Raw genomic sequence first — 13,801 nt, 5'->3', positions numbered from 1 at the left:
ACTTCAAGCTCCCCTTCTTTCATTCGGTCCGCAAAGTAACTCCGGGGCATGGATTACTCTTCTTCGACTGCCCCGACACGTCCCTAAGTCCTTTTCCCCGGCCAATCCACGCGCAAACGTGAGGGTCAATGGCCTTTCCCCTCCCGCGGGGCATCACGCCCCCGGAGATCTCCTTCTTAGCGGAGATGGAGATGGTCACCATCTTGCCTCGTCAGCGACTCGAGGGGCTTGAATTACTAGGAGTACGTCTTATACAATTATCCTACCCTACTAATCACAACTTATAAATCCTCCTCAAATAGGGCCCCGTCTCCCCCCTTCTCCCACCCCGACGCACCTCCCTCCCCCTCTGGCTCGCCCTCCTCCTCAAACGCCAACGCCGCGCCAACATCCTCCCCCCGCCCTGGCTCCACCCCGAATCCCTCGAACTCATCCTCGAAATCGAGACGCAAAACGACGAATACCAGCACGCCTTCTCCCCGCCGCCTCCACTGCCCGGCCAGCCCGCACCAGGCGATCACCGTCGCGCTCCGCTCGCGACACCGCGCTACACCCCCTCCGGCGAGAAATACTACCCTGCACCACCGTTTTTGCCTCAGAACACAGCACGCGATCACATTCCGCCGGGGGAGCCGCCGGCACTACCGTTCCATTGGTTGGAGGTAGGGACGATGTTGCTGGAAGCGGCGAGCGATGATCTAGTGGATCCGGATCAGACGAGACGACTGTTGAAGGAGCTGAGGGAGGTGCGGATGGCGAAGGTTAGGGCTGGTGTGGATGTTCTGGATGCGGCGGCTATGGGTGGTGGGGGTGTTGCGTTGACGGGTGTGGGAGCTATGGAGTTGGGAGAGGGGAGGAGATTCATCGCGGGGGTGGTGGATGAACTGAGGTACGTTACTAGTGCTTCGTCCATTCTTTTCTTGTGTTGTTGAGTCGTGCGTGGATTGCTAACGAGTCATGTTGATAGGCGCATCGGGGCATCGAAGGAACAGGCGAGGAGAGAAGAGATGGCGGAGGAAATGGCGAATGGAGGGTATGATGGGACGCAGGACGATGATGATGAAATGGAGTTTTAGATGTTTCTTCTCCTTCTTTTCTCTTCGTTTTTATTTTTGCAGTGCGTGGGTTGGTTCATTGTTCAGTATTTATTTCGTGACGGGAGTTATCGGGGTCAAGTCTATATATGTATGGGACATGGCAGGACATGATCATATTGGCATCGCACATACATCAGACGCATGTATGTATATATACCCTAAATCATTGATTGGAAGTTACTTGGTTGATGGGCCGGGTGCCATGCTAGTAAGCAGGTAGTAGATAGGTAGTAGGTAGTCCTGATCATATCCCCCTATCAAAAACACCAGATGCATGCGACTCTCAGCTTGAGATGAGAGAGGAGAGAGGGAAGAAAGTAGTAAAAGACATGACAAGTCAATCTCCGAAAGACAAATGAAAACAACAACAGATATGCCAATAACAATGGATTGAATCTTACACATCCCCAACGCCGGCAACAAGAGGTATATAACAACCCGAAGGAGATCGAAGAAGCACACAAAAGTGATCCAAGACTGAATACAGAATGAAAGGCATAAAGAAAAAACCCCCTTCGAGTAAGCCGTCAATCTACCTGCCCCTGTGACGCGCAATACCGGGGCCCCGAGAATACTTCCAAGATTTCAGCGCCCACGAACGATACAGCATGGCTAAGTTCATTGAGCAGCCTGATCCTTCTGCATCATCTTCCTCCGCGCCGCCAGAATCATCTCGTCCCTGCGCTTCTGCAGCAAGCGCTGGCGCTCCTCCTTGCTCTGCGACCAGCCCGTCGTGGAAGAAGCCGGCGACGGTGCGGACTCAGCGGCGCTGTTCTCGGCCTCGAGTTTCGCGCGGAGGTTGTATCGGGAGATCAGGTCCTGGGCATCGGCCTTAGAGGTTGCCGTTTGGGTAGGTTGTGACTGCACGGGTGCTGTATTGGGGATCGCAATCTGAGGTTGGAAGGATGGGGGCGGCTACACGGTAGGTTCGGTTAGCTGGCCATGCATCTGACTCAATGCGGGGAACGAGAAAGGGGAAGAGAGAAGAGAAGATGATGAACGACCAGCGGCGCGGGTCTACATGCATCAAAGTGAGATAGGAATGAGGGGAAAGACTCACCACTTCCAGCCCCCGACCGGTCAGGATTCTCTCCGTCGTCGCCGCAACACTACCCCCGTTGCGCTGCAAATCCCACATGATCTCACGGGCGCTGAGCTGAGGAAACATCTGGGATATTTGCTCGACTTGGGCTGGGTCGACGGTGCCTCGCGGCCGACTGCGACTGCTGCCCGGCCCGGCCTCTCCCCCATCACGATTAAGGAACCATCGAAGCACGAAGAATGACACCACGGCGAGGGTGAGAAGAGAGGGGATATTCAGGGACGGCTCTTCTTCTGGCATTGTTGTGAGGATCTCTCTGGACGAGGTAGCGGGTATAGGACTAAACGTGGACTGTTTAGTTGGGTCAGATGAGGAGTCGCGACTCGAATCTGGCGTATGCGACCGCCTTGGAATCAACGGAGTAGGAGAGTTTTAGCTCGAAGCCCAAAACAAGGCGGCGTTGAATAGAATGCTGGGGATGGAGGAGGAGTGATGCCGCGGCAGTTCGTTTGGGGGGGAAAGCGGCGAGGTGGCGGTGGGACAATCGGATCCCGGCCGGATCGGGGCGGGCACGTTGACCGACTGCGGCGGTGCTTGGGTTTCGGGGCGATTTGGCCAGGGGAAAAAGGTGAGGAAAAAGCAAATAAACTCCCCCCACCAAGAAAAGGGGAAGAAGAACGGTGATTGAATCAACTGGACAGGGTGGCAGAGAACCGAGTAAGGCCGTGTCTTGCTGGCAATCAACTAATGTTGTGGCAGATGATGCGAGCAGTCGGTCGCCTCTTATAGTAAGTTACCAACACTCCAGCCCCCAACAACTTATTGCATCCTACCGCTGTCTCTACGGAGATCTCCTTGCGTCCGTCATTAACATATTTCATAAGAGTACGGTGTAGAACTGCAGAATCATCCAGAATCATATACATCATCCGAAAACACCCCGTCCCAACCTCCGGGCCTGTCACGTAACGCGCCATGTCCAATGTTCAAACCAAAAGACCCATATGCACCAACGCAATATCGACAAATGAAGAATAACAATCCCAGCTTGAGGTCTACTTCATGTCGGCAGGAGTCAAGGCCTGGACCACACTGGTTCCCTCGCTGAACCTTGTGCGGAAAATCCGGTTGGCATTCTGGAACATGCCGTCCTTCAGCGACACAACGATGAACTGCGATCCCTTGAATCGCGTCTTGATCAACCGACCAATGTTCTGGGTATGCGACAGATCCAGAGCGGCATCAACCTCGTCCAGAATGTACATTGGCGCCGGCTTGAATTGTAGTAGCGCCATAATTAGCGAAAGCGCAATGAGAGACCTAGACAAATGTTAGCTCGTAGCCAGGAAAGAGTAACCCATCGGAAATCCACGTACCGTTGTCCACCACTCAACTCGGTTAAACTCTGCTTCCAGACCTTGCCCAGAGACACCTTAACTTCCAGACCTTCAGTGATATCCTTGCCCTCAGGGGGCTCCAGCTTGGCAAAACTGCCGGGTAGCAGGTCGTTGAAAATCTGTCCAAAGTCGGCTGTGACCTTAGTCCATGTTTTGTGGAGGGCCTCCTTCTTGTATTCGTTCAAGTTGATGATGGTCTCCTCGATCTTGCTCTTGTCACGAATGACGGTCTTCATCATGTTCTTCAGGGCAGCCTCCTTCTTCTCGACGCTGTCGATCATGTTCATCACCTTGGGGTTGATCTTCTTCTTCATGCCCTGGAATCTCTCCGTCAGGTTGCGCAGCGTCGACTTGCACTCGGCGATATTCTGGTTCTTGAAATCGTATGCCGTGTTGGACCGTCCGAAGTTATCCTTCTCATCAGCGATCCATTCATGCTCCTCCTCCATATGAGCCACCGTCTGCGCCGCGGCTTGTTGCTCCTTCTGCAGTTTCTCGAGCTGATGTCCCAGCTTCTGGACTTCCAGGCCCTCTTCCGTAAGTTGGGAGTTCTTCGACTGCTTCGTCCGCTCGAGTTCACGCAGCTCATCATCAAAACCGGTCAGCTTAGCTCTTTCGTCCTCCAGGTGAGCCTGGGCAATATCATGGGCGTCCTATAGATCATTAGCAGATGGTCTTAAAGCCGTGACTTGATATTCCTACCTTGATCCGAGCCTGTTCTCTCTTCAGCGACTGGATTTCTTCCATCTGAGCCTTGAGGGTGTTTTCGGCCTCGGCGTTTTGTTCCTCGGCCGCCGACAGATCACCGCCAACTTGCTCCAGCTCTAACCGGGAGTTCTGAAGCTCCTTCTGCAGGGTCTTGACCGAGTTGGAGTTCTTGGCCAGACTCTTCTTCAGGGAATCCAGGGAAGACTGCAGTTCCGCAAGTTTGCTGTCCTTGTTGTCGTTGAACTCACTCATATCCTTCTCGATGCGCTTGATATCCTTGGATGCTTCGCTCTGGCGAGTTTTCGCGTCAGAGATGTCCTTCTTCAGCTGCTCGATGTTCGCTTTCATCTCTTCTACGGCGTGAATGATCTGTTTCTGTCAGTTATACGTCTAGGAAACATGGAAGTGGGGCTTACCGAAGAAGACGAGTTGCTGCTGATCTGCTCCTCCGTAAGCTTTATCTCGTGGGTCTTAAGGTCCAGCTCTTGCTTGATTGTACGAGCAGCATCCAGCTTCTTCTTCTCCTTCCTCATTGTTTCCTCCACAGTAGCCAGCTGTCGCTCCTTGCTCCGGATCTCCCGAGTAATCTCATTGAACTTCTGCAGGGTGACAAGCACACCGCTCGTGTTAGGAGCGCTACCTCCGGACAGAGTACCGGATGGGTCGTAGACATCACCCTCGAGCGTTACACTCTTAATCCGAACGGAAGGGTCAAACGTGACCCGCTTAGCTGTATCGGCATCATTGCAAATCAGGGTGTTACCGAAGACGTAGTTCATCGCCGAAGTGACTTCCTCGTCGTAGCCGATGAGCGACAAGGCAAGATCAACCTTTCCGGGAGCAATCCTCTGCGCCGCCCCAATCTTCTCTGCCGAGGCAACAAATGAGGATATCTTATTCAGGGGGATGATGGTCACACGCTTCTTCAGTCTTCCGTTCTGAAGCAGCTGGGTACCAGTTTCGGCGGTGTCGACAACAACGTTGTACAGACGGCCACCCGCGCAGATCTCCAGTGCTGTAGCGGCTTGAAGCTTCTCTTTGTCAAGACTAAAGAGCTGCGCAACCAGACCCTTGACTTTAGAACGATCGAAGTGAGGATGGGGGTCACTGTAGTTGAAATCGACATTTGCAACCTTCCTCTGGAGGCCGTCTGCTCTCTGACGCAGCTCACGGATCTCTTTCTGAAGTTCAGTCTGCTGCTGGTAAAGCTCCTCCTCGCGACCCGGCTCAAATCCTAGCCTAGAAAGTTCTGAGTCAAGCTTCTTAGCTTGCGACTTCAGTCCCTCCAATTCTTTCAGGAGACCGGAGTTCTGTTCCTTGGCCTTCTTCGCGCGCGGCTCCTCTTCCTTGATCCTCTTCTCCAAGTTCGCAATCTTGAGCTTGGCCTGCTCTTGTTCAGTGGCGGCCGTGTTGGCACGGTTACGAGCGTCCTGGAGCTGGCCCTGGTAACCACTTTCCTGGCCTTCCTTGGAAGCGACACCAGTCTGCAGGGTCTGGAGCAATTCTTCCTTTTGCTCCACTTCAGCTGTCTGGGCGTCAAGCTCTGCTTTAGCGGCATCATACTGCGCCTGAAGCTTATCGTAGACCTTCTGCTTCTCCTTGAGGACCTTCTCCAGGTCCGTCACGGTTTTCTGGACTTCCTTCCTCTTTTCTTTCTCTTCAGCAATGCTGGCATTCTTGAGATCGAAAACGGTGGTCAAACGAACAAGTTCATGCGAGTGGGACTTGACCTCATCCTCCAGAGCCTGAAATTTACCACCCTTCCGTAGTTCCTTATCACGGGCTGCTCTGACCCGCTTCATATCTTCCTCAAGGTGAGCAATTTCGCTCTTCAGCTTGGCCGCATTGTCTTCCAGCGCCTGCACCTTGTTCCTTTTTTGCTCGCATTCTTCTCCGGAAACCCGTAACCTCTCGTTGCCCCTGAGGTAGTCGTGGGCAACCACCAAGCGAGTCAAGCGCTCCAAGTCATTCTGGGTCTGCTGGAAGTCGAGGAAAGCACGCTTTTCGGATCGCAGCTTCTCGAGCTTGGGCTCAATTTCTTCCTTAAGAAGCTCTTCGATTTCGCGCAACTTGAGCTCTTTCTTGCCCATTGTCTTCACAGCCTTTTCCCTCCTATCCTCAAACATCCGTGTACCGGCCGCTTCCTCGATCATGGACAGAATTTCAACGGGTTTCATATTCAGGACTTTCGTGATACGACCTTGCATAATCAAGAAATTGGGATTGTTGATGTTCAGCTGCACACTCTGGAAGAGGTTTTGCACAGTCTGCTGCTGCGCGCGGTGTCCGTTGATGAGGTACTTGCTCGTGCCTCCAAGAACAATCTGCCGAGTCACCGAGATGGTCGCATATTCCTCGAATCCGATCGGCGATTTCGCGGTGTCGCGGTTATCGAAGACAATCGTCACACTGGCCTTGGTCACACCGGCTTGGCCACGTTTGTAGATGAGATCCTGCAGGTTCTGCGCGCGAACAGTGGACATGTTCGTGATACCGAGGACGAAACAGATGGCATCGAGGATGTTCGATTTACCACTACCGTTGAGACCGGTGATGGAGTTGAAGGATTCGTCCCTGCGTAATATGTGTTAGGTATGTCATCGGTAGGCAATTTGCACAACGGGAAGCATCTCAATCTGCGCATACCATCCTGAGATCACCGTACGCACGGCGTACGATTTGAAGCCCTGTGTGTTGACAGTCAGCGATCGGACATTCTCCGGGCAGCGGAGAATATGAACTTACGTCAATAATAATCTCCGTAATCCTCATTGTTGCGACTCTGATCCAGCCCCATGAACTAGATGATCAGGTGCATGGGAGGGGGGACCGAGAGAACAGTTGCGGGATTGATTGACGTCTGGGGAGCGATTTTGCGGGCGGTGTTTTGCCGTCGGGGCCCAGCGCTGTTTACGGTTTGCTCTTTCGGGGTTGGTGCGCGCGATCGTGATAATGTAATCATGGAGGGGTTACACGTGATAAGAGGGATGGTTATCAGTCAAAAAACATATTTAGGTTATGTAACTCTAATAGTGGTTTTTTCCCTAACAAGTCGTCTCGGTGGCGCAATTGGTTAGCGCGTACGACTGTTAATCGTGAGGTTGAGAGTTCGATCCTCTCCCGGGACGCCACTTTTTTGCTCGTAACCGTTACTACCCAGCACACACACAATTTGTTTCTCATTTTTAAGAAAAAATCCAGGGAATGGTTTCCAGAACCCACAGCACCAAGTACACAAGTCTTGCATCGAGAAAACATTTACCCATGTCGTTTCATTTATATGCTGTTGCGATATCCAACACAAACTGTGGACCTGGATAGGACACTATTTGTACCCAATAAGTGGATTTGGTAGGCTTGCATCAGTATATCTTGGTGGTGTGCGTAACAATTCCCCACAGACCGAAGGTTGACATGATACTAGTTGCATAAATAGCGGACGCTACTTAACGATCGGCTGTGTGTTATTGATTCTTCAGACAACTAACTTGAGTACCCTAAAACAACACCCCGAGTTCTTTCGCTTGATACATGCAAGACTTTTTGATAAGCACCTCACAATAAATATATCTTTTGTGTACCGATATTCATTTTTAGTTTTTTGATTTATCTTATTTCTCGTTTTTATGCCGTGGCATTCGCTCGTGATTCCAGATATCTCAATTGCTTAAGGCATGTAGTGGGTGCTGCGTAGCTTCAACGTTCCAGATGTTCACAAAAAGTGGAGTTGCTATGTATGTACGTGTCAAGTCCTTCGATCAATTGGTTAGTTCAAACATCTCTTCCATACAAATATAATTCATCGTGGTTTACTAAATGATTCTTTTTTAGGACATAGAGTATGAAGTAAGTTTGGTCATAAATGGATTGAATGGCATTGTCTGGTACATGTGACTTGATGTGCAATGCAGGTGTGATGTTGGCCGCATTGCGATAATGTACATCAAGTTTGACAAGGAGGTCAATGAGTAAATAAAGTCGCAACCTGAAAATCTATATATTTGTATGAAACCTCGATTTTCGACCCTTACACATTGTGCTTTTCGAGAAAGTCCTGAATGAAATCAAAAGCACCCAGTGCCGCATAATGCAAGTTCAAGTTGTGGCCTACAGCAGGAGCCACATAGGTAGCAGTCTTTGCCTCTGATACTTCCGGATACAGCGCAGGCACAAGACCAGCCAAGATATTGGTCGGAGAACTGCAGTTTCCGTTACAAAAAGGCAGATCTTCATTTCCAGCAACGACCGCAACGGGACCTTGGAATTCGCTTGTTGCATTGACAACGTAGGTTAACGTGAAAAGTTCATCCAGCGTGAAGCTTCCCTTGGTGGCATCTGCCAGCGATAAGATTTCGGGGTCAAAACCCGGGTCGTAGGAAAATGCAATTTGATTCGATACGGCCGTCCCAGCGACAAAATATCCAGCAGAGAGTCCACTGAAGCGGTACGGCTGGGTTTCCGACGCAATTGCTGCATTAAGGCCTAGGCCAAAACCAGGCAGTCCGTTCGAATCGAGTGCAAATCCCGTCAGCACTGCGGCGTCGAGGGTCTGGGGTAAGCCGCGGTGACACTCTGGGTCAGGATGCTCCCAAACGAGTGGCCTACGCCCACCACAGTCGAAAAGGCACGGTCTCCAAGGGTACCTTGGCGAAGTTTGCTTGCCAGTGTCTTAAGAATTTCCATCTCAAGTGGCGATTGCACGACATTCAATGGGTCTTCCTTTGATGATGCGCCAACGCCGAGACGGTTGTACAGGAATGTGGCATACCCTGCGGCCGCGGCGGTGTCGATGTAGCTGTATCCCGACGCAAAGTCCCAGTAGTGGCGGTCCCCGCCAATGCCGTGAGTGAGGAGTTGAACCTTGGTAGTCTTTGAGGTTTCGTCTGCAGGCAGACAATATGTCGCCTCGATATCGTAGCTGCCGCTGACCCGCTGAGTACTGCTCGTGAGGGATTTCAGGTAGCCATCCCCGCCTGACGACCACAATGTGACGAGTGTCTGGGTTACTTGCGACTGATTAGAGGGCAAGTTGTACGCGAACTTGAGGTTTTTGTCAGTTGTTGCGTTGACCTTAACGGTGCCGGAGACGCAATGGGCTGATCCGCCGTTGGAAACGTGAACGGTAGGATTCGCCAACCCGGTCACATTGGGAAATCCTAGTCCAGCAGCACCAGAAAGAGGAGAGGAATTGACGTACTGTGCCAATGCAGCAGCACCGATCAAGGCAGAAGTGAAGGTCTTCATGGTTGTTGTTGGGCTAATCGAAAAAGGCGAGGAGCGAGGATATGAGCTGTTTTGGATTCCTTCGGAATTATCTTTTAATGAATGCGCCTTTCAAACTTTTATATACTACCCGACCCACATCACTCTGAGCGAATAACTATGGCATCGAATATCACGAGAACTTCCCAATTCGGTTATCTCTGGAGGGAGGCCGATTCCTATGAGTCGGACAGTGTCGGAATAATTCCAAATAGCAAACACATGGGCAGCCGAGGGCCGCATGTCCGGGTATTTGCCGGCCTGACAGGAGCTACATGCTAACATTGATCTAACAGGCCACTGGGACGAGTGTAATGATGCTTTGTCATAAGGGAGTTTCAGCAGCCTTCAACTTTCAACTGCTCTAAAGCATGTTCCCCATATAATCAACCCAAGAGTAGAAAAGATAGCGATGCCGTAGAACATCGATCGTATATTTGTCATGAGCCTAGAACACCTGTTTGAATTGATTATCAAAATCGATTACTCTCTATGGCAAATTCATTAGCGGATCCTCAGACAAATCATGAAAGATGGCACTATAGAAACCAGCATTTGATTGCGCTTTGAACACTCCACGATTGAAGAAATCTATCACAGATTTGACAGGGTTATTGCACAATAAAACCAACAAAATTTGACGCTCTTGACGAGGCCAAATCGACAAAGGTTTGGAAGCACGCATTAGGTATAGCGAGACATTGGACCCCTTCTTATGCGCTATTCCTGTATAGGGCTAATCTAACTCGATTATGTATGTGGTTTGACTGTAGGTTGTAAGTTGGAACCGTTCCAGAAGCTCCATAATACCAATTGCTCGCGTATCCGTATTATCAGCGCTGGGGTATGCGCGAAATGACAAATCATGGTTACGAGGAAGGAAAAGGCTGCTTTGTTGGCAATATCCGGAGGGGTCCGGAGTGTACGGAGAAGCGGAACTGTATGCAGTATGCTAGCTGCTTGATGTCCATACTGTTGGCAGTTGTGGCGGCGGACTGGTCAGAGCTGGTCTTAAGACCTCCGACCTCTCAGCCACTGGACTACTCCTGGATATAATCTGAAAACCTCTGCTCTTTGCAGCTATATTTTCCTAGGAGTCGTTCTTCTCCTTTCCCAGACCATCAAAGGCGTCGATTCTCCGGACTGCATCTAATCTGATTGGATACCGATGTTCTCACTCAAGCTTCACTCCCGGGAGAGCCTGCAGCGATTCTGATGGGTCCCGGAGTAGCTTCACATTTTGGTCTCGTTCCACAATAGCTTTGACAATGTTGTGCGGTGCTATTTTATCTACTTCAACTCGGATGTTCTCCGTCTCGCCCTGGAGTCCCAAGGCAGTTGTCGACGATTTGCTGGGGCTGCATTTGATGTTGTAGAAGTTTAATAGCATTTGGGGACGCTAGGTTGGTGTCTAGTCTTATCACTGATAGACCCAGATCCGCCCGGGTTGCCCTCGTTGAAGAAGTTACCATCGATGATGTTGCAAGTGTTGCCTAACTTCTTCCCGCGCAGGCGTTGACTTGTGACGTCTGGGTTGTAGACATGTCGTGGCGGAGATCGCGACCTATCGCGGTGATTCTGATACTTCCTTTCGCAGTTCCTGGATTTCCAAGGATTGAGGGATTCTGTCGGTTTTGTTGCTGGCTTGGTTGGTGATTCTCCGACATAATTCCTGTAACTTTCTGAGTAATGTTTAATTGGCTCTTGATCGCTCTCATATCCGCCTAGAGGGTGATGATCGCTTCTTGATGTTCAATCTCGCGTTTTTTAACATCTTGATCTCGCTTCACTACTTCTTGGGACAATCATAGAACCTGTTGTCGCAGCGCACCGTTAAATTCCATCAAGTGTTAGAGGATGCCCTGCAGTTCAACCATGAGCCCTATAGTCGATTGTAATTTGTGCAAGGCAGATCCATGATACTAAGCCTGTCATGGGCGCCATGTTGACAGGCCCTGTACGTTACGTGTTGCCATGAGAACCACTGGTGCAAGTATACCCAGTATGTGTACACCCATCTAATACAAATACGCACTTTCAGTGTAAACACTGTATACAATTTCTCCGCCGCATCTACGGATGGCGAACGGCCTTACAATCACGATGTATACCATACAATGAGCCCACGTCCAGAAAAACAGAAGCCCAACTAGTACTGAGGAGTTCCATGTACATGTTTGATATAAAATTGGTAATGACTCTTTGTCCAGACGTGTAGAACGAAAAGAAAGAGCGGGACAAGCCATAGTTCCATTGGACTTTGCGGCATGGTCCAAGCAAACAGAGAAAAAGAAAAAAGTTGCGTCCCGGGAGAGGATCGAACTCTCAACCTCACGATTAACAGTCGTACGCGCTAACCAATTGCGCCACCGAGACGACTTGTTGTTTATTTGCAATTTTGTTGCGTATGTGAAGGAAGGTGTAATTTGACAAGCTTTCTCTCATCCTACCGAACAGTACACCGCACAGGCATCTATCGAAATGTGTATTGTAAGGCTTGCTAGGTGTGGAGTCTAAGATCCATCAGCCATTCACACATATTTGGCTAGGTAATGCCTGAATTTTTGTTCATTCACACTACATTACCAATGAAAGTTTTGCTCTGGCAGGCACAACACGTAGAAAATAAAGTGGCTAGTTTTGGAGCAATAGAGTTGGCGTCATGGGAACATCGCCCCTTATGGTTTGTTTGGATGTGGTTACGGTGCAGTCAATATTTAGTGAAATCCAGTGACAATTCTCTGTCGATTTATCTGGCGTGGGCGTGAGGATCCCGTTGATCCCGCATCCAACTGAGCTTATAAGGGATGTGCAAACTGAGTCCGTTTCCTCGGAATACTAATAGTTCATCTGGTTGGCGCGCGGTTTAAATCTGGAGGAATCACTACCTAGAGCGCACCAGGCGGCGGGATCATCCTGACGGCGGGTTTCTCTTAATCACCAAGCATCAGTATATATACCATGCGTAACTCGGCACCGGGCTCAACAGCCGCCATCTTTCTCGCGATGTCTTACTGAAGCAAGTTGGTGTCGGGCTGGGCGGCTCTCAAAGACTGAGGCAGTGCTCTGCTTAACATGGCGATCCCTGGAAGCTAGGAGTGCACGTCGAATTTTGTTGGAGCTGGTAGTCCCTCGGCTGTAGCCAGTATGCAGTTCGTCTGTTGCATTTTGGGCGGTGTTGACGGGCTAATTGGCATAATAGCCACGGTATATTGGTGCCATATGTCTAAGTATTACTTACCTTATCACCCTTCGTGTCCGATCCTGCCAGAAAGATACCCTCAGCCTCGGTGTTTTTCTATATAGCTTACTCATCTGCGGTGCTAATAAGCGCGACATGGCATTCTTTTGGTCGGATGCGCTTCACTTCTTAGCGGCGGTAATTGAAATATCACTGGTATACGTCACGGCCCTTGAGTGCCGGGGTGTGTGTCAGTTTGCAGTTGTCTGTGTCTCTTGGCTCATTTACATGACTGGCTTAGGTAGCGTTCGTACTTCCGGGAAGTATATTGTCACACCGCAGCGACGGATATATAGAATCAACACAATGTATGAGTTCTGATAATCCTAAGAAATGTCGGCCACAGCATATAGCTACAGAAATAATATAGTGTCATATCAATTGTTGTGTGTAAAATCGAGTATATATATACCAAATTAACACGCAGTTTGCATTGTATTCAGACCATGGGTTGGATGTAGGGAATGGGTGTGCGTCGTCCAATATTCATCGCCCTTTGGAATAGAGCATTGACGATGCCCGATCTCATCGCCGGCACCAACAAGTCGTCTCGGTGGCGCAATTGGTAAGCTTGTCCTTCATCAAATTTATCCGATCAATCATTTACTAATTCAATATAAAGGTTAGCGCGTACGACTGTTAATCGTGAGGTTGAGAGTTCGATCCTCTCCCGGGACGTCCACTTTTTGTATACTATTTGGTGTTGTCGTCGGTCTCGATTTTTGCCCCCTTCTCTTAGATAGCATTGTCTGCTCATTAATTGCCGATCGAAAGCCCCGAAAACCCTAGACGCCCGGGGCAATAACCATGACACCAAGTACTGTTCGATACCCCGAGGAATTTGGCCATCGGAAGGTGGTATCGTGCCACACCGGCAGAAGCCAGGGTCGCGTTGGATAGCGACTGCAAAAGGCATATGCGGTGACGATAGCGGGCCATTAACAGACCATCGTATACAAAAGCCGACAAAAATCGTCGTACCCACTACGATGCAAATGCAGCAGACGGTGACCCAATAAACACCATCCCCACTGCGATTGCCATGCTGCTATTA

General features: G+C 50.1%; 5 protein-coding genes and 3 non-coding genes across 8 annotated transcripts; 3 read left to right on the top strand and 5 right to left on the bottom strand.

Annotated features, from left to right (window-relative positions):
• The first annotated feature begins 8 nt into the window (after positions 1-8).
• psf2 (DNA replication protein PSF2) lies at positions 9-1,503 on the top strand. Its single transcript, XM_025537373.1, has 3 exons — positions 9-242; positions 303-889; positions 968-1,503. The coding sequence occupies exons 1-3, from the start codon at positions 129-131 to the stop codon at positions 1,074-1,076; spliced, it is 810 nt and encodes a 269-aa protein (XP_025387608.1). The 5' UTR covers positions 9-128; the 3' UTR covers positions 1,077-1,503.
• On the bottom strand, positions 1,236-2,860 carry BO83DRAFT_339266 (CUE domain-containing protein). The gene is made up of 2 exons (XM_025528538.1): positions 2,158-2,860; positions 1,236-2,012 (listed from the first exon to the last, which is right to left on the bottom strand). Exons 1-2 carry the CDS (start codon positions 2,437-2,439, stop codon positions 1,716-1,718), a joined length of 579 nt encoding a protein of 192 aa, XP_025387607.1. The 5' UTR covers positions 2,440-2,860; the 3' UTR covers positions 1,236-1,715.
• A 141-nt stretch (positions 2,861-3,001) lies between these two features.
• Positions 3,002-7,083, bottom strand: BO83DRAFT_362206 (condensin subunit SMC2). Its single transcript, XM_025529497.1, has 6 exons — positions 6,990-7,083; positions 6,891-6,931; positions 4,661-6,818; positions 4,239-4,613; positions 3,516-4,189; positions 3,002-3,459 (listed from the first exon to the last, which is right to left on the bottom strand). The coding sequence occupies exons 1-6, from the start codon at positions 7,014-7,016 to the stop codon at positions 3,195-3,197; spliced, it is 3,540 nt and encodes a 1,179-aa protein (XP_025387606.1). The 5' UTR covers positions 7,017-7,083; the 3' UTR covers positions 3,002-3,194.
• A 215-nt stretch (positions 7,084-7,298) lies between these two features.
• Positions 7,299-7,372, top strand: BO83DRAFT_t161. The gene has a single exon. It is a non-coding gene; the product is annotated as a tRNA-Asn (tRNA).
• Positions 7,373-8,271: 899 nt separating this feature from the next.
• On the bottom strand, positions 8,272-9,527 carry BO83DRAFT_437926 (uncharacterized protein; the record flags this gene model as incomplete). The annotated part of the gene is made up of 2 exons (XM_025536049.1): positions 8,850-9,527; positions 8,272-8,793 (listed from the first exon to the last, which is right to left on the bottom strand). Exons 1-2 carry the CDS (start codon positions 9,486-9,488, stop codon positions 8,272-8,274), a joined length of 1,161 nt encoding a protein of 386 aa, XP_025387605.1. The 5' UTR covers positions 9,489-9,527.
• A 1,059-nt stretch (positions 9,528-10,586) lies between these two features.
• On the bottom strand, positions 10,587-10,901 carry BO83DRAFT_379003 (uncharacterized protein). The gene has a single exon (XM_025531399.1). The coding sequence runs from the start codon at positions 10,894-10,896 to the stop codon at positions 10,681-10,683; it is 216 nt and encodes a 71-aa protein (XP_025387604.1). The 5' UTR covers positions 10,897-10,901; the 3' UTR covers positions 10,587-10,680.
• A 907-nt stretch (positions 10,902-11,808) lies between these two features.
• Positions 11,809-11,882, bottom strand: BO83DRAFT_t159. The gene has a single exon. It is a non-coding gene; the product is annotated as a tRNA-Asn (tRNA).
• Positions 11,883-13,294: 1,412 nt separating this feature from the next.
• Positions 13,295-13,425, top strand: BO83DRAFT_t162. The gene has a single exon. It is a non-coding gene; the product is annotated as a tRNA-Sec (tRNA).
• The last annotated feature ends 376 nt before the right edge of the window (positions 13,426-13,801 follow it).

The sequence above is a fragment of the Aspergillus eucalypticola genome (assembly GCF_003184535.1).
Source record: "Aspergillus eucalypticola CBS 122712 chromosome Unknown BO83scaffold_14, whole genome shotgun sequence".
In the NCBI taxonomy this organism is placed as follows: Eukaryota; Fungi; Ascomycota; class Eurotiomycetes; order Eurotiales; family Aspergillaceae; genus Aspergillus; species Aspergillus eucalypticola.
This window is presented reverse-complemented; position numbering and strand designations above follow the sequence as displayed.